The 25,409-nt window shown below is 41.2% G+C and overlaps 1 protein-coding gene across 2 annotated transcripts in view; it reads left to right on the forward strand.

Annotated features, from left to right (window-relative positions):
- Positions 1-25,409, forward strand: part of TNIK (TRAF2 and NCK interacting kinase) — a 382,067-nt gene that overhangs the window by 247,520 nt on the left and 109,138 nt on the right. For both annotated transcript variants that reach the window (XM_028100807.2, XM_028100808.2), the window contains exons 5-8: positions 8,969-9,079; positions 11,467-11,557; positions 13,675-13,805; positions 24,501-24,555. In XM_028100807.2, coding sequence (XP_027956608.1) covers positions 8,969-9,079; positions 11,467-11,557; positions 13,675-13,805; positions 24,501-24,555 — 388 coding nt within the window. The remainder of the gene's footprint in view (positions 1-8,968; positions 9,080-11,466; positions 11,558-13,674; positions 13,806-24,500; positions 24,556-25,409) is intronic.

Genomic DNA, 25,409 nt, shown 5'->3' on the forward strand with positions numbered 1-25,409 from the left:
ATTGGCAGAGGCAGCATCTCTGACATTTGGTTTCTTCCTCATAAAAATGGTAACTTAAAGAAAAAAAAAATGGCAGGGGCACCTGGGTGGCTCAGTTGGTTAAGCGTCTGCCTTCGGCTCAGATCATGATCCCAGAGTCCTCAGTGAGCCCCACGTCAGGCTCTCTGCTCAACAGGGAACCTGCTTCTCCCTCTGCCTCTGCCCCTCCCCCTGCTCATTCTCTCTCTCTCTCAAATAAATAAATAAAAATCTAAAAAAAAAAGCAATGTTAGAGTAGGTCTGGGTTTTCAAACTGGCAGCGCAGAGGTTAAATACTGTCCAGGTGAATGTATTTAGTTTGATTCACATAAGCAGTGGTGTTTTAATTATGCCAACATTAGAAAAAAATCAAATAGTTTCACATAAAAGTCTGGATATCTTGAAAAGTTTTGAAAAACAGGATGATGTGGAAATGCTGGGCCTGAAATCCCCAGTAGCAGCAGGATGTGATTGCTGTTTGGAGAGCACATGCCTTACTCCAGTTTGGACCAGAGGTCCCGGTGCTCTCTGTTGGCTTCCAGACATGCTCAACTTCATGCATTGACGTTACTTGTCCAGCTCCTGCATAATGTCATCTGGGAACGAGATACTGAGGTGTACCCATGAGAGAGCTTTTCTGGAATCTGCAGTAATGTTGGCCACAGTCCCCAAACCAAGGTCGAGTGTAGTTTACATTTGCTGTGGCATCTTGTCTGACAAAAGCTCAGGCCCGCTTGCATTTTTGGTTGTTTTAAGACAAATATGAGGTGCTGCAGATAGCATTATTAAAAATTCAAGTGACCTGTAGCTGACTCTTTTGAACAATTTATAACATTTCTCTTTTTTGAGTTCTATGTAGCAGAAATGAGACTTTCTTTTTCTTTTCTTTCCTTTTTTCCGCCTTGTCTTGATCAGTATTTGTCACTTACGTAACTAAAGAACTCCCTTCTTCATATATGTAGAACCTAGGTCATTTGTCTGAAGAAGTGACTGAATCTTATTATTTGTGAATAGAAATTTTTGAAAGGCTAACTTTGGTAATTAGAGAAGGCGTGCCTAAAATATTAGGAGGAGTGATTGTAAACAGGCTCCCAGACTCAGAGCTGCCCTATTGCATGACCTGTAGAGACAGAATATGCTACTTAGGTACAGAGTGAAAGCCATTCCTAATTTAATACATTGCAATAGGACCTGAGTTCAGCTTTAAAAGAGCCATTTTTATGAATTGATGGGTGACTCTGTGCCAAGAATGTATAAATGATTTCTTCTTTGATTGCAGTGAATTTCATTTGAATTGTGCTTAGACTGCTTTTCACCTTAACAGAAGGAAGACTTCTGTGTGCCCAAAGTTATTCTGCTATTGGGCTACACAAACCTCCGATTCCTGTTCTAGATGAATTCTGAGCTAAAGTCTGTGTTCCATTTAAGTTGTGCTTCTCAAAATCCTCAACTCTCAAGTTGTTTAATCATAAATCCTCTAAGGCTAGTATTTTATTTTCTTCTCCTATTTTTACTCCTCTGAAAGCTTGCTTTCCCATTCCCTCCCCACGTTCTTCTCTTTGGGTGTAACATTCTGACGAGCAGAGTCAAACATTTCTTACAGCCTTAATAAGGTTAGTTTCTGTGAGCGGGTCCCTGGCCAGAATGGACATGTAATGATTTACTCCTAACAGGAAAAATTCTCCAGCAGACCTTGCATACATACTGAGAAATTTGAGCACCAGAAATCAAATACAAGATGCAACTAACTTCCCTCATTCCTTGAATGCTGCATGCTGACTCAGACTCTTTCTCCTTAGACATGGTAACCACTGATCATTGAGCCTTTCCAGTGGTTTCTTGTGGCTAAAAATAAACAGTTGGCTCCGTATATTCCAACTGCCATTGTCATTCTCAAGGTATAAAGTTGTTCCTTATCCAGAAACTATATCAACAAAGTTTGGGACACTTCACGTCCTTGGGACTCAATTTTTTACCTTTGGAAAATTAGAATTTATAGTTCAAGCACTTTTTTTCAAGTCTAAAAATATAATGTAGATGCCAAAGAAATTTTTTTTTTCAAATACGTGCTAGTTTAAAAATGAATGCAAAGGATTGTTTAGGTTGCTTTTTCAAATTTGAAATTCCCAACAGTTTTACCTTGCCTTTACATAAGTTGATTTAAGTGATAAATGTGTTCATATGTATGCCTACCAATTGTTATACTTGTATATGCATGTATTTGATACTGTGGGTCTTTACACTACCTCTGGCAAGTTAGCATTCTGTAACAAAGTACTGGTTGTGTTTACACCTTCATAAATCATGCAGATGAGATCTGTGGCTATTCCTGGCCACACGTGATAAAAATATCCTGTGCCTTGCTGATGTTTCTGGACCTTCAAGGTCAATAGGCTGATCCTTTGCAGAGCTGTGAATTCTTGGATGGTTATCTTTCCTACCCTTTTCTTAGAGGGCCCCTTCAACTGCTGTGTTCAAACTTCTCTCGTTTTAGACAGACCTTTGGACCTTCGGCATCCTGCTCCCTCCTCTGCCTCCCCCCTGTGTCTTGCCCCTCCTTTTACTAGAAAAGAGAAGGGATCCGTTAGTAGTCAGTTATTCCTATGGGGGACTGACTGGCTCATGACATTGGAGGGGGGGAACAAATCAAGGTATTTTTGGCCAGCGCCTGCAGTTTTAAAATATCATAAAGCCCTGTTTCTTGTTACAGGAACTTAAAACCAGTTAACTAGCAGATAAGCAAATACTGTAGGGACCCCAGAAATTGTCCTAAGCTTCTTAAGCTGGCTCTAAGGATAAACCTTTTTAAAATTTCTTCAGAGGTGATTGGGGTTGGAAAGCTCAGGTTAGAAGTGACCACGGCAGGTGACTCCATCCTGAAGGCGCCTCCCGATGAGGAGGTGATGAGGAGGTGAGCTTAGGGCTGGCTCAAACAGTGCTTCCGAAATTCCCTCTGGGCCCAGCTGAGACCAAAGACCTTTCGCTTAAATATCGTCCCCTGCCCCCACAACTTCTGAGAAAAAACATCTTGCTGGTCAGAAGTAGACGACAACTGACAAAAATACATGATGAACAACCACGTAAGTTGTGACATATGTTGGAACTCTTTGTTTTTAAGTTAACCTCTTTAATTTAGATAGAAATAACTACCATGTCAAGCAACCGTTTCCCTCTTAATTGGGTTGTACTACACTGTGCTGTTTCTTTCTCTCCCTTTCTTTTTTAAAGATTTTATTTATTTATTTGAGAGAGAGACAGAGAGAGAGAGAAAGAGAACGAGCAGGAGAAGGGGCAGAGGGAGAGGGAGGAGTAAGCTCCTCTCTGAGCAGAGAGCCTGCTGCAGGGCTCCATCCCAGGACCCTGGGATCATGACGCTTAACTGACTGAGCCACCCAGGCACCCCTACTGTGCTGTTTCTTAAATATCTCCTCAGTGGAACGGTTCCGGTTCTAAGTCTAGGTCCAACCCCTGTCCTGCATGAGCTTGGTTCTGTCCTCACCTTCAACCCAGCCATCCTTCTGTCTTCCCAAGTTACACGTAGGTGTACCCTGTTTTCTGACCCAGTTGTTTAGGTAGTGTTGAGTGAGCATTTCAAATGTACCATTCCTTCTAAACCTCTCCCTCCACCTTTTCAGCCTTCCAAATAAAAAGATCCAACGTCCTGGAATGCACCACTGTTTCTTCTTGCCATGAGATACAAGCTTGAAAAAAGGACATGTGTCCTTTGTGCTCTTTTATTAATAGGGGTTTTAGAAACACATGTGCCCAATGCCCTTCATAAGCACCTGTCGGGGGCGCCTGGGTGGCTCAGTTGTTAAGCGTCTGCCTTTGGCTCAGGTCATGATCCCAAGGTCCTGGGATTGAGACCCGCATCGGGCTCCTTGCTCGGCGGGAAGCCTGCTTCTCCCTCTCCCACTCCCCCTGCTTATATTCCCTCTCTCACTGTGTCTCTCTCTGCCAAATAAATAAATAAAATCTTTAAAAAAATATATAAGCACCTGTCAGCCATTTCTTCACCATCCAAGTGAAGTGGATCTTGGGAAGCTATTGATACCCTCTTTCAAGTCGGAAACTCTCCCTTGTTGCTTTTTTTCTTTCAAGTGCAAACAGAACAATAGATAAAAAGTAATAAATATAGTTTAAGATTTGGGACTGCTAGCAGTTTTACACTCATAGACACACTTAATGTTCGCATCAAACATTTTATTTTATTTTGCATTTTATAGTGCTGGTGGTGGGGTGCTGAGCCCAGGGTGGTTAGAGAACACGCATGCCCATGGTCACATAGCTTGTACTTGAGAGAGCATCATGCTTTCAACCCTGCTCTACTTACTTAATGGCTACATAGACTCTGGATAAGGCTGCAGACCATAACTAAGCTTCATTTCCAAGTAAATAAGGAAAAGGGAATTGAGGGGAAGGAGAATTAATGAAACAGTAGTTGCAAATCACCGAGCCCAGCACCTGGCACATGGCAAATTCTCAGTAAATGTGAGCAAGTATTGTTGGCCCAGTGTCAACTCTTTGAGAACTTTCTTTTGGGGAGAATATTAATGATCCATTATTTCTTGCTTGTGAGATGGGAAGTTATTGACTTACCGCTGCTGGGCTTGGCATGTTGAGCCCTGTTTCTGTTTATTAATGTGATGAGGTTACTTGTGGTGAGGGAGGGTCCCTGCTGCATGGTGGCGGTAATTATCAGTGTTGCTGTGCAGCCGCAGGAACCAGTTGCTAGCAAATGCTGGTTTCTTCCTTTCTTTCTCTCTCTCTCTCTTTTTTTTTTAAATCCCATTACATAATTTATCAATCATTTCATTCCATAGTGAGATGAAAAGAATTTAGCAGCCTTCAGCTGGAGCTGAATAGAGAAGCAAATTATAGAAATCACTGACATTAGTGCCTGGCTAGAGCAGGATTGTTTCCTACTGAATATTTGAAAGTATTTTGTCCAATCTAATTTTAAAAGACTGGAGCCACTGGGCTTCCACTGCTTTCCTCGGGAACTATAATTATGTGGCCTAATAGAGCTCAGTGGTGGGACATATTCTCCAGCTGATAGAGAAGCAATGGAGGCATTCGTAGGAGATCTGGTCACTGTGTTCTTCAAAATGGGATTTGAGAAGGGGCACAAGCATATTTTGCTCACTTGAGAAAATATTTTCTTTCTACCCAAGGATGTTCCTTTGGTCTGCCCGGCTGCCATTGAACCATGGTTTGCTACATAATGGGATTTTCTTTAACTCTGTGTTATAGAGAATCCCTCAAATACACAATAGTAAAGAGAACAATATAATGGACACCCATGTGCCCCACACTAGCCCCAGCAACCATTCGTCATTGACCAGTCCTGCCCCAAACACATGCTCACCCACTTCTTCCCTTCTACTCATCCTCTCACTTTTTCTAAATTCTGATAAAATATATATAACATAACATTTAGCATATTAACCATTTTAAAATATATGATTCAGTGGCATTAGGTACATAGTATTGTGCAACTGTTACCACTATCTAGTTACAGAATTTTTCATCACCCCAAAAGGAAACTCTGCACCCATTCAGCACCATTCCTCCCTCCCCCTAGTGCCTGGCAACCGCCCATCTGCTTTATATTTCATATAAATGGATTTATACAATACATAGCCTTTTTGGTCCTTCTTTCAGTGAGTATAATGTTTTCAAGATTCAACCATGTTGTGTCAGGCATCAGCACGTCATTCCTTTCCATAGCAGAATAATACTCTGTTATATGGCTATACCACATTCTGTTTATTCATCTGATAGTGGACATTTTGGTTACTTCCACCTTTTGTCTATTGTGAATAGTGGTGTTTTGAACATGTGGATGCAAGTTTTTGTTTGAATACTTATTTTCAATTCTTTTGAGTATATGCCTACAAGTGGAATTGCTAGGTCATAATGCAATTCTATGTTAACTTGTTGTGGAACCATCGAACTCTGTGTGACTGCAACATTTTACATTCCCCCCAGCAGTATACAAGGGTTCCAATTTCTCCACATCCTTGCCAACGTTTGTTATTTTCTGCCTTTTTTTAAAAAAAATTATAACAATCCTAGTGGGTATAAAGTGGTACCTTACTGTAATTTTGATTTACACTTTCCTTTTTTTTAATTTAAATTCAATTAGCCAACATATGGTACATCATTAGTTTCAGATGTGGTGTTCAATAATTTATCAGTTGCCTATAACACCCAGTGTTCATCACATCATGTGCCCTCCTTAATACCCATCACCTGGTTACCCCATTGATTTGTACTTTTCCTAATGACTATTAATGTTAGGCATCAGTCCATGTGATTGTTGGTTATTTGTGTATCTTCTTTGGAGAAATGTCTATTCAAGTCTTTTGCCCATTTTTAAATTATGTTATTTATATGTTTGTTGTTGATCTGTAAGTGTCCTTTATATATTCTGGATACTAGACTCTTGCTGGATATATGATTTACAAATACTTTTCCCATTCAGTTGGTTTTCTTTTCACTCTCCCAGTTGCATCCTTTGAGGCACAAAAGTTTTTAATTTTAATGTAACCCACCTTATCTGTTTTTCTTTTGTTGCCTGTGCTTTAATTGTCATAGCTAAGAAACCATTGCCAAGTCCAAGGTCATGGAGATTTCCCCCTATGTTCTCTCCTCAGAGTTTTATAGTTTTAGCTCTTATATTTAGGTCTCTGATCCATTTTGAGATGATTTTTTGTATGGTGTGAGGTCAGGGTTCAACATTATTCTTTTACATGTGGATATCCAGTTGTCCCAGCACCATTTATAGAAAAGACCATCATGTCATTTTATTCATAGTCATTCAGCATGTTTCACTAAAAGATAAGAACTTTTTTTACATAACTACAGTACCATTATCACACTTTTAAAAACCCTCATATTTCCTTAGTATCATCAAATATCTAGTATGTATTCAAAGCTTTAATTGCCTCAAAAATTTTAAGAGCTTTGGGAAAAAAACTCATATCCAGATAAGTTGCATCCCTTGCAAATGTTTTTAAGTCTATAGATATCTCCCCCATCTCCTTTTTTCCTTTTTGCAATTTATTTGTTGAAGCAAATGGGTCATTTGTCCTGTGGAGTTTCCTGTTCTAGGTTTTCTCGATTGTATCCCCATGAGGTAACGTGTTCCTCAGTCCTCTGAATTTTCTGTAATCTGGTGTTTGGAACTAAACGCTTGATCAGAGTCTAGGGTTCTTTTGTTTTGTTTTTTGTTGTTTGTTTTTGGCAAGGCTACTTCTTAGGTGATGTTCTTATTATAATTGAGAGGCAAATACTGTCTGGTCACTTATGTTTTTTATGCTAGCAGCCATTGATAATCAGTGCTTAAATTCATTAGTTTGTCAGGGACTATGAAATAGTGATATTTTAATTCTATTATGTCCTCTTCATTTATTACCTGGAATGACTGCATTTTATAAAGAGAAGATTTGCCCCTTTTAATTACTTAACTATCCAGTGCTAAAACTTGTCTAAGAATGTAGTATAAATTCTTGATTCTTTCACTCTATTTACCAGTCTCAAAGTAAGCCAATGCCGGGTATATTCTTTTTGAGGGCTGTTTGTTAATGCATTTAGGTAAGTTTAATGTGTTTCAAGCCCTCGCAATTCTTATTCTTATTGATGCTCAAATCATCCCATCTTTGGCCAGTGAGAACCTCTTCAAGGTGACTCTTGCGTTCTTTCTAACATGACCCATATTTGTTCTTTGATAGCTTCCTGACTATCACGTATAATTTTACAACTCTTCTGGGTTGCAATGTGGTCTATTGTGGCACGTCTCAAATTTCCTTACAAAACCTCCTGAGAGGTCTCTTTACTTCTACGGGTACTCTGGAGAAGATGGTAGGGTTTCCCTACCCTTTGTGCAATCGTAAGGCCAGTCGGCAAAGGCATTGGAAACTCATTCATGAAACTCATGTCAGGAGTTTTACTGAGTTTCTACGAGGCATACATGGTGTTGATGTTAAGAATGTACATTTGGACAAAGTCAAAACCATCAATGTGATTTTATTATAGGTCCGTTTGAATTCTGTTTCTAGTGTCTAGTCAGAGATCGATTGCTAGTTATTCTGAATTCTTTTCATATAATTAAGAAAAAATGTAAGTATTTAATAATAAGATGCCATTTGTTGAAGACCTTTCTTTTTTTTTTTTTTTTTGAAGAAAAAGAAGAAAGTAAGGAAATGGATGTGTTTCCTAAACCTAGAATATGGATGTAAAATCAGATGAATTGCTTTTCCTCTTCTAGTCTCTATTTCTCCATTAAATAAGGGAGATGATTATATTCTGCCTATTTGATAAAGTTGGTGAGTGCTGTAATGAGTTTATATTTATAGAGAACTTGAAGCTTTTTGGATGAAAGGTGCTAAATTAAGGCTTATTGTTTATTGAATTTATTTGATGTGTCTAACCTCCTGGGAACATTTGCTGAAAGTTAATTAAAAACAGATAGTCTCCACTCTTGACAACTTACAGTGCCACTTACAAACCAATAGCATGAACAGTGTATACTTTATTGTCCTAACGTCAAATTGCCTAGAACACCATAGTTCTTTCAGACAGGGGAATGATCCACTTTTGTAGGAAATATGAGATCAATTGCTGGACAAAAACACAGAGATATTCTCAACTACATCTGAACCACCTAGCTGCCCTCATTTTTAAAAATACTTAGAATATGGGGATTTCCCTCAATTTCCAATTATAACTTTCAGGTTGGAAAATTAAAAATCATCTCTCTTTTCCATCACTTTGGAAAGAAATTAAGATATGAGTTTATGTTTTCTACACTGTCTTATGATCACTTCTTCTTTACAGGAATGGTATTCTAAAACAGCCAACTGGAATGACTTATGCTTTCTTAACTCAGCCCAGTGGAAGCTGTGAAGTATAATTATAATAATGGCATGTTTGCTTCCTTTGCCAGTTGGTGATGGAGTTTTGTGGCGCTGGCTCTGTCACTGACCTGATCAAGAACACAAAAGGTAACACCTTGAAGGAGGAGTGGATCGCATACATCTGCAGGGAGATCTTACGAGTAAGTGACAATGCAGGGTATCTTGGGAGGTGTTGAGCTGAGTTTTCAAACATTATATGGAAATGCAAAGGGCCAAGAATAGCCAAGGCAATCTTGAAGAAGAAGAATAGAGCTGGAGGATTTATGCTGCCAGTTATTGAGACTTATTATAAAGCTACTAAGTAAATAAGACAGAGTGGAATTGTCACAAGATAGACAAATGGCCAGGGGAACAGAATCAAGAGTCCAGAAATAGACCCACTTCATCTGGACACCTGATTTATGGCAAAAGGGGCACTGCAGGACATGGGGAAAGGGTGCTCTTATCAGTAAATAGTGCTTGGTCAATTGAAGAGTCATGGGAAAACAAGAAACTTGATACCTGCTTTATGCCATATCTAAAAATTAATTCCAGCTCGGTAAGAGATATAAATGTAAAAGATTCAGAAAATAAAGCTCTTAAGAGCAAACATAGGAAAAAACCTCCATGGCTTGGGGTGGGCAAAAAGATTTCTGATACAGAACACAAGACAAACTTTGAGCGGGACACAAGGAGGTATGGTTGCTCCTTTCCTTCAAATCTGACATTTATTTTTGAGTGTTGAGGTGCTTTTGTGTAAACTTCATTTGAATTTCTGACTTAGAATTTCACTCATTTAGAGAAAGCACAAAGGGTTATTTAGGCATCCAGACCACCCAGTGGGGCCAAAAATACGTTGGGCCTCCAGGGCTGGTTCTGCAATATAGCTTTCTGCTCTGCTGGGGAACCTTGGATGGGGAACCCTGGGCATCAGCCATGGGCTGTCTGGGGTTCTGAAAGCAGCAGGATGTTTCACCTGATGACTGTCTCTCAGTACCTGATTAGAATGTGTGAAAACAGTGTTTTCTTCTTTCTTCCAATACATTTTCTCGAAAGATACTGGCATTTGAGATAAGGTGACTCATTGGAAGGGACATTCAATCACAAGAAGTTTCAGAGATAACCCTCCAGGCATCATATGATATCATTAACTACAATGTTTGGCTCACTTATGTGCCCTGTACCTGCTTCCAACCGCTTTGCTAGTGAAGGAGTGTGAGGATCTTCAGTCCCTCTAAGTATTCATGGGATGTTAATATGTTGTAAAACCATACATTTTACTCTGCTTGATGCCTACCTTGAGCTGAACTGACTAGAGAGGAAAGGTAATTTTTTTAAAACCCAAACCAGTGGTTCAATTTCTCACATGGTTTGTGTTTACTGATCTTCCTGAATATACACATGGATCTTTTTTGGGCATCCAGATTCTTATGCTGAGTTTTTTCAACAAAATAATTTGGATATTATTTTTGTTTCTTTTTGTGTCAACTTCATCTTTCCATGCCAGGGTTTTTTCATTATGGAGGAAAATTAAAAGTATAGAAAATTATAAATAACAAAATGACCATACTTGAGTATACAGTACCTTAATTAGCAAGTGTTAGCATAATATAATTTGCTTCAAGACTCCAATTTGAGATTTTTTTAGGTTATACTTTGAGAAACGTATCACTACCTTAGAGCAAGTCCATAGATTTCAGAACTCACACCACAAATAAGCCAAAGAGAGAGTAATTCATGGAGAAATGGAACACAGTCAGTTTTGGATGTCACCAAATAATTGTTTCATACAATGAACACAAAGTCATAAATATCATAAAGCACTAAAGATGATAGTTATGGATGCCAACAAAGGAAATAGAAACTGTTGTTTTCTTTTTTTAACGTGAGCCACATTGGCTAAAGGCAATGGGAAATTTCTTGTCTGGTCTGAAAAAATACTTTATTGTGCTTAACTAAAATTATACGATATAATGTAACTTTTAACTATTTTTTTTCTTCTAAGTTTTTATTTAAATTCAAGTGAGTTAACATAGAATGCAGTATTGGTTTCAGGAGTAGAATTTAGTGAGCAACTTTTAACTCTTGAATTCAAATATTGCTTAAAAAAAAAGAGTGGGGGCCTTAGTTAAATCAGGTTAGTTTTCTGTACAGAGACTAGATATTCCTGTTACAAACGAGCAAAGGCAGGCAGTCCTCACTTTTCATAGTACTGTTAGCTAAAACTCGTGCATGCCAGAACCACATCCTTGTCCTCATGGGTCTGTGCTACATGAGATCACAGCTGATATGCAAGCAGTTCACTTAATACAGCAGCATGTGTTGCAAAGACTGCTTCTGTATGTCAGTTGCCATTGATCAATTGCCTAGTTTAGAACCGCACTATACACACGTGGAAGACCTGAGTATGCTAGTGAAAGTACCAAAAAAAAAAAAAAGGTATCTCTGGGTGAGTTTGCATCTTTTTTGGATCATTGACAACCCAAACAATTTATTTGCATCTTGGCTTATGTTCCCGTTAACCCTTCTCAACTCTTTGTTACTCCAGGGGCTGAGTCATCTCCACCAGCATAAAGTGATTCATCGAGATATTAAAGGGCAGAATGTCTTGCTGACTGAGAATGCCGAAGTTAAACTAGGTAAGAACAGAATCCAGTGAGCCTAGGAATTGAAGGAATTGATAGGATTATTTCAACATCTGGTTGGTTTTGTTGTTGTTGTTTTATTTTGTTTTTAGTGAAGGTAAATTTGTCACTACGAATTTGGAGGTCATTGTACTAAAGAATGAAAAGAAAAATGTTTGTCTGTTTCAAAACATTTTCTAAAAGCACCTGAGGAGTGAACTGGTGTACAACATGGCAGACAGAACCATTTGCTTAATACGTAGAAATAATTGAGGTTTTCTTAAGCAAAAACCCTTTAGATTAGAAGTGACTGACCTTGAAATGGTTTCCTATATCTTACCATTTGTTGACTTTGTTGCTGCTATAACAGAATGACCCATTTTTACTGAAAATATCCACAGTTAGACATATTTAAAATAATGAATCCCTGCTATGTTCCCTTATGTTTTAAGTTATATTTACATCAACTTCATTATTACCTAGGGCACCTGTACAAAAGGGGTGTTCAGTATTCAATTTTGTATGCATGCTGGTTATCCTACTTCCATTTGCTGGAGTTATCAGTGAGGGAACCCTTTTCCTTGGTGCTGGACTGTCCAGATAAGGTAGAGAATCTCCACATGCTCCGTAATCTCCACCTGCTTGGTGTCTATGAGTAAAAGCATGAATTGACAGCTATCCCTAGGATATGCAGTTTGTCATGTAGAAAGGAGTTATTGGCCATATGATTGTTTATTTCCAAAGAGATTGAAATACGTCCTATGTTTATATCCCAAACATTTGTTCTTGCCTTTTTGTTAAAATATATAATTTCCATTTTTTTCTCAGCATTTGGGGCCAAACTTTCATCTCATGAATATTCCTTTATTTATTTATTTTTTTTAAGATTTTATTTATTTGACAGAGAGAGACACAGCGAGAGAGGGAACACAAGCAGGGGGAGTGGGAGAGGGAGAAGCAGGCTTCCCGCTGAGCAGGGAGCCCGATGCGGGGCTCGATCCCAGGACCCTGGGATCATGACCTGAGCCGAAGGCAGAGGCTTAACGACTGAGCCATCCAGGCGCCCCATGAATATTCCCTTTTAAAACAAAAGCATACATTACTTAGGGGAGGCGTTTGTGTGTGTGTGTGCGTGTGTGTGTGTGTGTGTGTGTGTGTGTATACACATGTTTGTATGGACTGCCTAGATAATCTATCCTCAGAATAGTCATTCATTACTAATTAACAGTCACTTGTTGAGAGAATATTATGTCAGGCCCTGTACACAACACTTACATCACAGCAACTCTATGTAAATATCATCACCCTCATTTTACAAATTTGGAAACTGAAGCTTAAAGAAGTTGATCTGCTAGCCCCAGGTCACATCACTAGTAAGTGGCAGAATTGGGATGCAAACTTAGGCAGTCTGACTCTAGAAACTTGGCTCTTAACCACTTTCTTTGTATCCCCTAAGTATTATCTTTTATGGTAAACAAGCGGGCTTTTGATTTAACACCTGTGTTTGTCCCCTACGGACCCTTGGCCTAACCAAATACAACATTTTGGACTTTCCTCATTGGTACACTTTATCCATTTATACATGCACTTTAAAAATAGACATTCAGAATAGCTAAAAGGAAGAAGGAACCCAAGTTGGCCACCAACAGATGAGTGGGTAAACACAACATGGCACTTACATACAATGGAATATTACTGAGCCTTAAAAAGTTAGGAAATTCTGACCCATGCTCCAACATGGATGACCCTTGAGGACATTATGCTAAGTGAAATAAGCCAGTCACACAAAGACAAATACTGTATGACTCCGGTACCTGTAGTAGTCCAGATTTATAGAGACAGAAAGTAGAACGGTGCTTGTCAGGGGCTGGGGAGAGGGGAGAATGGGGAGTTTTTGTTTAAATGAGTACAGAGTTTCAGGTTGGGAAGATGAAAATGTTCTGGAGTCGGATGGTGGTGATACTTGCACAACAATGTGAATGTATTCAGTGACACAGAACTGTAGACTTAAAAATGATTAAAATTATAAATTTTGTGGTATATTTATTTTGCCACAGTAAAAAAAAAATGCACATTCGTTTTATTACCATATAAGGATCATAGACTTTATTCATTTGTCTTCTTTTAAATAGTGGACTTTGGCGTTAGTGCCCAGCTCGATCGAACAGTGGGCAGGAGAAATACCTTCATCGGGACCCCTTACTGGATGGCACCAGAAGTCATTGCCTGTGACGAAAACCCAGACGCCACATACGATTTCAAGGTATGACTTCTTCATTTTCTCTTCATATGTCTTCATTGACTCACGTCTCGTCCTGAGTCTTGCAGTGGGAGAATTCTCATGTGCCTTTGGGCCTATGATTTATGTAATCCAAAGGGAGAACTGAAAAACATTATTTGAATTTAAAATGATAAGACACTCAAGTGAGAATCTTTTCCATGAATTCACCCGTTTTATCTGATTGCCTCTTCGTAAAAAATGTTGAAACCGTTTTCTATATTCTCTTGAACTTACTCTTGTTTCTTACTAGAAAATAGATTTCTTATGGAAGGGTTGAGTCACTATATTATACACCTGAGACTAATATTACACTATATGTTAACTAACTGGCATTTAAATAAAAACTTAAAAATAGATAACAAATTTCTATTTTGATTATAGTTTAGATTTTTAGCAAATTGCCAGTTTGCTAAAAACTGGCAATTTTTATATATATATATATATATATATATATATATATTCTGAGAGCTTTTTATGTTTAAAAAAAGCCAATCTGTTGTCTTGGGTCATCTTTTTCTGATTAAAAATAGACTTCCTCATTTCTCCATTGCTCAAAGTTTAATTATTGAAGTTCCTTTTCAATGAGAGCAAATGAAACAGGTTGTTGGTAGCTACTTCATGGTATTTCTGTAGCCTATCATGCTGTTTCATTGAAATTTGATTTGTAGCTTGTTACTTTGTATGATAAACTGGCAATTTGCTAATAAATTCAAAGCAGTGTTTAAGTAGATGGTGACAGTTGTCCCCTTCTCCAGGAAGCCCCCTTCTATTCCATTCTGCTAGCCAGTAATCAAACATAATTTGGGGTTACTATCCCATTGATAGCTGTAATGTCAGGTGACATTGTTATGAATTGTGGCTGAAAGTTGAGACGTTAAAATTGGAGGCAAATGGGATGTAGGAACTGTGGGTTTTCAGTGCAATAGATGAAGAGATATGCTGTGGTCTTTATATAGACCACGGCACAACCTTGGGCAAAATCTGATACTACCTAGGCTGGTTTCACAGGTGCATGGACTTTTCACCAAAGGATTTTAGTGGTCACCCCCACTTGCCCTCCTCTTGCAGATAGGAAATTGAGGCCAGAGGCCTTTGCAAGTGCACACCAAGTTACTGGGCTTCTCAGAGTTGGGACTCGAACCCACATCTTCCAACTCTCTTTTCAGAATATTACCAATATATTACCCTGCTCCTCTATGATGTACTCCTATATAAATCTCCAACTTACCCACAAAACAGCTTCCGAACAGTATATTTGAAGAATTTCTCTTTTAAAGAACATTTTTAGTTCTCCACATGTGGGGTTATTATTGAAATCAGGTCACAAAGATGCAAACATTGCAGTGTCTTTGGGACCCAGTAGCTTAGGGCATTGACAAAATGATTGGCCTCTTTGGAGAAATGTAAGCTGAAAGTCTAAAACCAAAATAATCTCCTGTAAATGTCTTCCTTCTCTCAAAGTTAGTCACCGTAATAACCTGACAACAGTCTGTCTGAAAACAGCTGCTGAGTTAAAAATTAATCTCGCCAAAATAAATGTCATTTATTTAAACTAATGATAAGCATATTTAAATAATTTAATTTGCAGATCCCTTCAGAGGAGCCCCTACAAAATATATGTCCCAGACCAGATATGTGTATCGTAATTGGCTATAAGTAATTCTTCAAACAATAGTTATACTTAGCAAGTGCTAACTAGTTTGCTTCTGGGCCACAGATATTTCTGACTGCTTTATAACATACTGTGGATAATCAGGGTGTTTCAAACTTTTACCCTTGGTTTAGCCTTCTAACGATTCTGAGTGCCTCTACTATATGTGCAACTTCTTTTCGGTGACATAAAATAGGTCCCTGTGACTTAGTTGTTTTCAATAACATAAAAGAGGACTGACTTCCTTCTGGCAAAGCCAAAGCTTAGAATCATACAGATATCTTGGTCCTCCTTCCTCAGATTAAGGCTAAGGAATATAGTTTGGGATCATTGAAAGAATTTGGAGCCCAACGCATAATTCTAGGTGTGGACAAACCCTGGTGTATGAGTAACCATGGGGGCGGGGGGCATCATGCTGCACAGGGTGATTTCAGAGGTACTGGAAGGTCCATGTGACTATACAAGTATCCTGAGACTTTAATAAACTGAAGATTAATTTCTGTGTCTTGAATCCTGAAGAGAGAAAGTTTCGCTATATTAGTCATTTAGACCTTAGTGAAAATTATTTTATTAGGATTGCTGTGAGTGCGGGTGGTACGAGAGGAGGAAGAAGCCATGGCAAGAATATGAGCCTCACCAGTCATTGTCATGGGTACAAGAATGGGCAGGACGAAAGGGTGAATTAGGAAGACTGGGCAGATAGGAAGGTTTGAGTGTTCTTTGAAGATTTATTTCAACCGCTTCACGCTTTTACAGTGGACCAGAGAGGCAGCGATTCTGGAAATATAATCTTTCCACTTCTTTCTTGGCACCAGATTTCATCCTTTTTTCTGCTCACCATTCTTAGGAATGTGGGCTGTCACCATGAGACAACTTGACAATATGTTGCCTTTTGAAACCATTTCTTCATTCACTCAGCCCATATTTATTAAATACCCACCACATGTAAAGAGTGAGCCAAGCTGCATCTGTACATGCAGTTTCTGACACATAAAGTTCATTTGCAACCCCGTCCAAGTTTAGGTGTTTGGTACCGTGCGTCCATTTGACCCAGCGTATTTCCCAGCCTCAGAAACGTATGTCAACACTTTGCGCTCTCGTGTGTTGTAGATACTTGCCACCTAAGGGGTATGTTTGCAATAAAAGATGACTAGAAAGCCACCAGGCTTTGTTAGATTTGACAGAAGCCCTTCCTTGAAAATAAAGACCAACATAAGAGAAGAATATAGTTTTGTTTTATTATTTGATTTATTATTGATTATCAGCTACTATTTGAGATATCTTGAGATGTCTACTATTTAAGATCTTTTCAAAGACTGCTATAGATTTTTCTAAAAACTACCGTAATTCAATAAAAGAAAGGCCTCTGTAGGAAGATAGTCTGAAGAGCTTATGCTTTTCAGTGCAATCTGGTTTTGTCTGATACCTACCAGGCATGGTAAGTACCTGATTGAAAATAACCCCTCTCCTAAGGAGGAGCACCAGAATCTCATATGCCTGGTGTGTTCACTTTCCCCTAGAGGCCCTTCATTTCTTGTTTTCAGAAATTCTGTCAAAACACTTCAAAGAAAAGGAAAGGTTTCATTTTCCTGATAAGTATGTGGGGGCAATAATGGGCGCTTTCTCATTTAATAACAAGCATTCAAAAGGTTTAAAATTAATAAAACTGTTCAAAATTCCTAAGCTGTTTAAATTGCTATTTTTTTGAAATTTGAGTTCCCATTCGGATGGGAGTTGTCAACTGTTTTATAGTCCTATGTATCTATTGCTTTAATGGAACTACTCACTAATGAAAGTTCTCTGCAGCCAAATTCTCAGCAATAGGGAACTGGTGGACTAAGGCCAAGAGCATCTGGCCAGTGGAATACGGTGCAGCCCTTTAAGCCATGCGGCAGCGTGCGTGCTGAAGCAGGACAGATCCCAGGATAGAGTGTTAGACTCTAAGGGCAGCTCACAGTATATACAGTACACATGGTCTAGTCTTACTCGCCCCTCCTGGGTGGGAGTGGACAGCTTCAAATTTTTATTTTATGTGTTTTTATATTTATATATATATATTTTTTATTTTACATATTTTTCTGTCCTGTCCCCCCCAATAAGCTGACCTTTTTTTAAATATTAAATTAGTAAAGTAAGGAAGCCTGGTAAAATGGCATAGCCCCTCACCCCCCCCAACTCCCCCATCCTCTGTCCCGACCTGCACTAACGTTGTGTATTAGTCACCTCGACTCTGCTTATGAGACTTTGCGCACAGGTGCCGTGGATCATTTGCAGCCATAGGTGTCTCCTCCAGGCTTGGGTGGTGAGTGTTGTCCTCGGGCTGTAGAAAGAGCACTCATGCTCCCGTGTTACACATAATTGGCTTTAATCAGGCAGGATGGAAGGAGAAATCTCGACTAGTCGGGCGTCAGCAAGATTCATACAGGGTATGATGCGAGAGGACAGGTTTCAGATTGCAGAATGAGATTTACATCCTCAAGAAGGCCTGGCCTCTGTCTACTGAGAGTCAAACAAGCCCCCCCCCCACCGCCCCCCGCCTTATTCAGAAGGAGGGAAGGGTGATAGAGATACCATGTTATTATCACCGGTAAGAAGCTGAACCTGCTATTAAACACATTCCTTGTGGCTCTGTGTTCCCATCCACTTAAGAGTCCTCGGTGAGACACAGCAGTACCCCCTCGGTCCCCTCCTGCACATCCCCAGCTGAAGGTAATAAAGCTATTCTAACGTTTCCCCTTGGGTCAGATAACAGATGTAGATGAACGAGGCACTGAAGATTCCTGCTCTTAGCTCGTTTTACGTGGGAAATGGAATTATTAATCACGGCCCGTGCTTGAACATCCTCAGTGACCCTAAGTGACTCTCCACCTTGGCTCTTTGTATAGAATGCAGAATATAAGTGTATGGGCTAGTGAATCAGAGTGAAGTTTTCGAAGTCAGACAGGACTGGTTTAAAATGTAGACTTTGCCTCTTGCTTGCTTTGTTACCTGGGGAATGTATTTAAATCTTCTCGAGCCTCTATGAAATGGGAATAATAAATCATATATTACAAGGTTGCATTAGAATAAAGTGAGCTAACGTATACAGAGGAATGAATTCAGTGCCTAACACTTGGTAGCTACTCAACATACGATAGTTGATATTTAGTGTTTGTGTGTCATAGGAAGTTACTGCTATTTGGGGCCTTTTTTTTTTTTTTTTTTTTACCTAAAAAAGCCAACAACATCATATGAGCCAAACCTCATATTTGTCTTACACACCTTTAGTTGTCTGCTTATGTTGAGCCAGAATCTGCTTCTCTATAACTTCTACCTCTAGGTTAAGGTGCTTCTCTTAGGGCCCACACCCAATAAATATAATTTCCTTTTTCCAGCTGGAACATTTCCACAGAGAGAATAACAGTAAGTCACAACAGAAGGCTGTTTTCTGGTCCGTGAGACTTGGTAGAGTCCACCATCCTGGTCATGCCTGCTATTACGCTATTGTCTGTCAAGTCTAGACTACCTTGCTACCCTCTGCTTTGGGATAATGGCACCAGCACTCAGCGAACCGCATTTCTGCCTGTCCATCTGGCTTCCTATGAGGCTCTGCCAGGAAGGGGAGACCGCGAGATTGGAGGAGGCAGGACGTGCCCTTTCCTTTGGCTTCCTGTAAGCTGCCCGCATCATCTCGGTGACTTCTTTGAGAGCCATGAAGTGACAGAGCTCACTGCCCCCGTCCCTGACCCTGGTGTCCTGACTGCCCTGCCAGCCAGTGATAACGATGCCAGTGTTTGTGAAATACCCACTATTTGCACCGCCTGGTGTTAAGCACTGTGTGTGTTTGAGTGTATATATCACCTTATTGAGTTCTGGTATTAACCCTGCAAGACAGTGTTCTCTCCACATTCTAGGTGAGGAAATGGGCTCCGAGGAGTTAAGTGGCTTGCAAGCTAGTTGTCAGAGCTGAGAGTCAAATCTAGGTCTGTCTGTCTGTCTAGCGTGAGCTCTTTCTGCCTTTTCATGCACACGGAGGGGAGGGGGGCTCTTTACTGTGCCTCCATAACCCTCTCTTTCCATGTGTGATTGGTTGAGCCATCTGCAAGTGTCCTTTTCTTCACGGGTTGGGCAGCCCAGCCCCAAAAGGAATGCTCTTTCCTGTGTTCAAGTGGCCTGCGTGCCAGCTGACCCCCCCCCCCCGCCGCCCCACCAGCCAGAAGCTGCGTGCTCACCTCTGCCTTCTCAGAGGCGCTAGAATTTGTCTCTGTTCCATTTGTAATGCACACAGGACTGGGCTATTAATCATGCCACAGGCCAGGCTGCATAGCGCCTCTGGAATAATGAATTACCCAGCTCCTGCCAAAATGAGGCACACCGTGGCCACAAAGGAAACTTATCTCTCCCTGACTCTCTCCCCATCTTGTTCCTCCCTCTTCCCTTTCTCATCTCCTGTGATCTGTCTTGCCAGTTGTAATTGGAACATTTTCTCCCATATTTAAGTTCTGAAGTGTCTTTGGGACTTGCTAATGTATCCAAAGGCTTAAAACAAGTCCCGTCAAGGACGTTTATTGCTGTCTAGCATAGGCAGTTAAGCATAGCTTACAAGCAGCTCTGGGTATATATGGCCAGGAATATAAATGTTCCTTTTGGAAAAGAGGAGAACCCGGGGTGGGGGATATATATATATATATAATCCTAATGGTGATATCAAATGAGGGCTTAAAGAAGCAGCAATTTCTGGCCTGGTCATGTGACAGGGGGTACAAAGGACTTGGGATGGTGTGACCTTTGGTTTGAAGGGGTTGTTTTGGGGTTTGGGCAGGGAAGCTGCCTCAGAGGGGAAGTGAGATGATGTGTCCTGAATAAGAGAAACCTCTCTCTTCACTGACTTTTCCTGCTTCCGGTGGGGTAAAACCAGGATCACCTAACAACTGGGGCCTCTCCATTTTCCTACTGTTGGAATATGTTCCCTCAAATTATTGCTGTATACATATTACCACTAAGAACGCTTCTGGCTGTTCTTATGTCTCTTACATCATCAGAAATCTAGAGGCAGGCTGTCCAGGTTGGTATAGTGGCTCATTGATGTATTCAAAACCCAGGTTCCTACCATTCCGCCCTGTCATAATTAACTTATTGACTTATTGCCTCATGGTTGCAAGATGGATGCTGTAACTCTGGATATCATGTTTTTATTCAAGGCACTAAGAAGTGGGAAAGAGTTGTCAAGACACCAGCTGTATTTGTCCCTTGTATCAGGAAAAACAAAAGCTTTCCCTGAAGCTCCCGGAGGATGTTCGCCTGTGTTTTATTGGCCAGAACTACGACCTGTCCTTACCTGCCCTCCTTAGCTGCAGGGAAGTCTGGATAAACAAGCTTAGTTTTCCTACACTCTGAGAATGCCTGTGCGGTTAGCCAACAAACAAGGTCTGCCACAACCAGAGAGAGGGGACACATAGAAGACTGTATTGGGCAAGCACAGGCAGTCCCACCTAACAGTAGAGAAGAAGAAGATTCCTATGCTGGAGCTCACTGTGCGCCCGAGACTGTGCCAGGCAGCAGACCTGTGTGCGTGCATGTTGCAGTTAGCTCTGTTGTACACTGAGGAAGCTAAGCTCTGAGCAGTGTTCTGCAGGTAGTTAGGAACCTGGCTTTGAATCCAGGCCCATCTGACTTCAAAGACTATTCATGCTGCCTCTGTGAAGTGGAGGCCAGTTTCCTAGCACTGGCTTTTGGGGTGCCTTGCTGAATCTCAGCACCTTCATTGCGGCTCTGGCACCTTCAGTTACCTGTAAATGAATTAGGAATTTGGAACAATTCTTTTATGGGCCCCTCATAGGTTTTATTTAAAAGATGAATACTCAGGTTTTTATGTCATGATGACAGTTAAAAGAGAAGTGGCCCGGGAGGCCGGAGACCCAGCTCTGCTCCAAACCCGGTGCTGAGTTGCTCTGTGGTCTTGGGGACGTCCTTTCCCCTTGTCTGTGAAATGGAAGGTTGGAGATGCCCTACAAGGAGTCTAACAATCTTAAGACACAAGTTTTGCTCCTTCCCGTCATGGGTCTTTGATCTGTTCATTCATTCAACGATTATTCTTAAGTGCCTATAGTATGTGCTGGATGCTGCTCTAGGTACTTGGAATATACCAGGTAACAAAACAAAGATCCCTGCCCTTGTGGACCTTATGTTCTATCTAGTCTGTGTGCGTTGGGGGCAGGGGACACAAACAGTAAACACAACACATTATAGATTAGGGATGAGTAAATTACACAGATGTGAGAAGGTGATTCGTTCTCTGGGGGACCAAAGTGGGAAAGAGAACAGGGTCTGGTAGGGCCAGGGGAGACATTCAGGGGTCTGCAATGAGAACATGGCATCTGAGCAAAGACTTTATTACGGAGAGGAGGGCGTCAGCCAGCACACCATTAGGGTCGTGGCTGCAAGCAGAAGGGATAAGCTAGAGCAAGGACTCGGAGGCAGACGTTTGCCTGAATTTTCTGTGCAGTTTTTCCCCATCTGAGGACTGGCCTGGAGCTCTTCTCACCCCAGCCCTGTCATTTCCTTATGGAAGTGTTGGCCTTCAGTTGGCTTTCAGACCAGTTCAAACTTCCAGGAGTTGAAGGCCACCTAAATTTGACCCTGCTGTGGCCCTTAGGGACAGAGAGCCTGGCCACCACCTCTATATTAGCACCTCATTGCATATGACAGGAACACTCGATTTCTGGAGATGGAGGGAAAATGGTAGAACCACCAAGTCCTAGAGATATTGAAATCCTATCAAAATAGCACAGCCCACCATATCCAGACAATTCCTGCTGTGTTTCCTGTTTAATGCCTACTGCACCATAAGTGACTCAGTGTTTTTGTCATGTTCTCAAATGACTGCCTGTGTTAATCAACCCTAAAACCCCAGGTACGGGAGACCTGTGTTTCCTGCTCTACCAGTTACTGCTCCTGGGTCAGCCTGTAATAGTGGCCTGGCCCTTCTCCATTAGCTGCAGAGGGGCCTCCCTAAGCAAGGCCAGGAGTCCGCAGGAAAACTCAGTCACTTGCTGGGCTGTGCAAACTGTGTGTGTGTGTGCGCGTGTGTGTGTGTGTAATGACAAGAGGAATATATCTTGAAATATAACAAAGAGAAAGGGTAAAAGTTGCCTTCTTGAGTTGTGTTCCATGCAGAGAAGTGACTTGGGATCTGAGAACAATGGTATCATGCAGGTGTGTTATTATCCCAAGTTGAACTGAGAATGTGTATCATGTGAATAGACTGATAGGCTCATGAATTAAAAGAATCTCCCCTTGGTCCTAGTACAGGGTTAGTGTGTGCCCTGGCCACCTACTCTAAAGTAGATATGACACTCCAGGCAAGAGGCTAGACCCCCCTGCAGAAAGCCCCCTCCATGTATGTGTGGGTCTCTGTCCAAATACTGAACAGGGCTGGGTGTCACTCACAGGATACTGAGAAGTTTAGTTCTGGGTAATGGCTCAGCATGGGTTTCATAGTCCCTTTTCTAGGTGTATCTCCTTTCTTGTGGTCTTGACATTTGTTTGATGGGAATAGCAAGGAAACTTAACTTTGATTTCTGTAATCTGCGTGAGGTTACAGGACAGAATTTGGAATACCATGCAAAATTCTGGATATATTGAAAATGAAAGGAGGATGAAAGTCTTCATCAGGATTGAACCAAATTCCACATTGTGTGTCCTTACCAATCTGCTGGGGCATTGAAGCATCAAGCCTCTCTTCTGGGGTTTCCTAACCTGGTTTCTCCCTTCTTTTGATTTGCTCCCTCCGGTGCAATACTTAGGGACAACTCAGTCATACACGCAGAGTGGAAGAGAAGCATACTGTTGCAGCCGCAGATTGCACAGGCAGGGGTAAAGGCAGTGGTCTAGAAAATTCTGACAACAACGTAAAAGTCAGTCTTACCATAAGAAAGAATATAAGGGTACAGGCTCTCTGTTTTACATATTGTCTCCTTACAAGATAGGCGATATTGTTCATTCATTCAGCAAACATATCAAGCACCTCCCATGGTGCCTGGCTCTGTCCTGGGCACTGGAGATATATCAGTGAATGCCACCACCCAAAAGTTTCCCTGTCCTCATCTTATTTGGTTAAACAATCTGAAATCGCTGTCTTTGTAGGTCAAGGCAATCCACTAAATATGCATCTACTATATGATTCAGCCATTCCACTCCTTGGTGTTTACATAAAAGAAATGAAAGCATATGTCCATACAAAGACTTGTACATGAACGTCTGTAGCAGCTTTATTTGCTGTAGCTCCGACTGGAAACACTCCAAATGTCCATCCACAAGTGAATGGATAAACAAAGTGTAGTAAGTATATCCATACGGTGGACAGCAGTCGTCAGTAAAAAGGAATGAAGTCCTACTACACACTGCAACAAGGCTGGACCTCAATCCATTATGTTCGTGAAAGAAATGGAATGATTTGATGTCTATAAAACTGCAGAAGATGCAAACTAATCCATAGGGACAGAAAGCAGATCGGTGGTTGCCTCGGAGCAGGAACTGGGTAGGAGGGGAGGGCAGAAGGGGAGACTGCAAAGGAACAAGTGCAACCTTTTGGGGGTGCTGGATATATTTACAATGTTGATTGTGGTGATGCTTTCACAGGTGCATACGTCTCAAAACTTGCCAAATGATACACTTTAAAAATAAGCAGTTAATTATATGATAATTATACCTGAATAAAAGTGTTAAAAACAGTCCAATCATACCAGTTTCGTATGGTTCGATCCATAGATAAATTTTGGTGATCAATTAATTTTTAAAACCTCATATTCATTTTTCACATATTTACTGAAAACCCACCATGTGTCAGATCATACCATGAAAGACGTTACCCATGAAAAGAAAAAAATAAAAATAAAAGGCTGCCCCTGCTTTTAAACTTCATGGGTGAAACAGGTTTGTAAAGGAATGGCTTTCCTACAGGGAGTTGTGGAGCAGTTACCCGCGAAGCAAATTATTCTTTGTTGCCTGCATTTATGCATGTGTGTGTGTGCCTTCGTCTCTTTCAGAGTGACCTGTGGTCTTTGGGAATCACCGCTATCGAGATGGCAGAAGGTGCTCCCCGTAAGTACCTTCCTCTGGGTGAGATCTGTTGCTGGGCTGCTCTCTGCAGGTGCCGAGCCTTCTTGCCCGTGCCAGGGTAGCTTTCCTTCTGCTTCGCCGAGCCCGGTGTGGGTTCGAGCTGGCATATTTAGAAAGCAAAGTCACCTTAGTTCAACCAGAACCCATTCATTTCAGAGCCGTGTGAGGATCCCGTGTTTAGAGGAAAAAAGAAAGAAAAGGGAAAGGAATTTAGGGGATCTGGTTTGACAGATTCCACGCGTCGTTTATTCTTGAACTGCTCTTTACCTAATGCAAAACTGGGGCCAACCCACAAAGTCTGTAAACTCCCAACTTAACAAAATTCCAGAACTGATTCTCAGTGCGCGACTTACGCAAACTCTTGTACTCGGTTGCTCTCACCCCTAATATAATACTGCTGTTTAGATTTTTAGGTGGGAGGCGGAGCGGCCAGGGCTCCGGCCATCCGGGGAAGGAAATGTCTTGCGCTCTGGAGCGTGGGTGCTGCCGAGCGCCTCCGCCAGGCGCGTGCTGGCCATGACCATGGGCTCTGCGGACTTCCTGCAGGAAAGCGCAGCTCACCAAGGGTCTGGCTGCAGCAGCAGCCCCCAAGCCCCGCCCCCACCCCACCCCACCCCACCCCACCCCATCCCACCCCACCCCACCCCACCCCATCCCACCCCACCCCACCCCATCCCACCTCCTATTCAGGGTCCTAGCGTGGCAGGGATATAAGGCAGACCTTTTTTTTTTTTAAGATTTTATTTATTTGACAGAGACACAGTGAGAGAGGAAACACAAGCAGGGGGGGGCAGTGGGAGAGGGAGAAGCAGGCTTCCTGCCGAGCAAGGAGCCCG

Source organism: Eumetopias jubatus, unplaced genomic scaffold (genome assembly GCF_037043125.1).
Source record: "Eumetopias jubatus isolate StellerSeaLion01/CBP00866 unplaced genomic scaffold, mEumJub1_p1.0 scaffold_1, whole genome shotgun sequence".
Taxonomy (NCBI): Eukaryota; Metazoa; Chordata; class Mammalia; order Carnivora; family Otariidae; genus Eumetopias; species Eumetopias jubatus.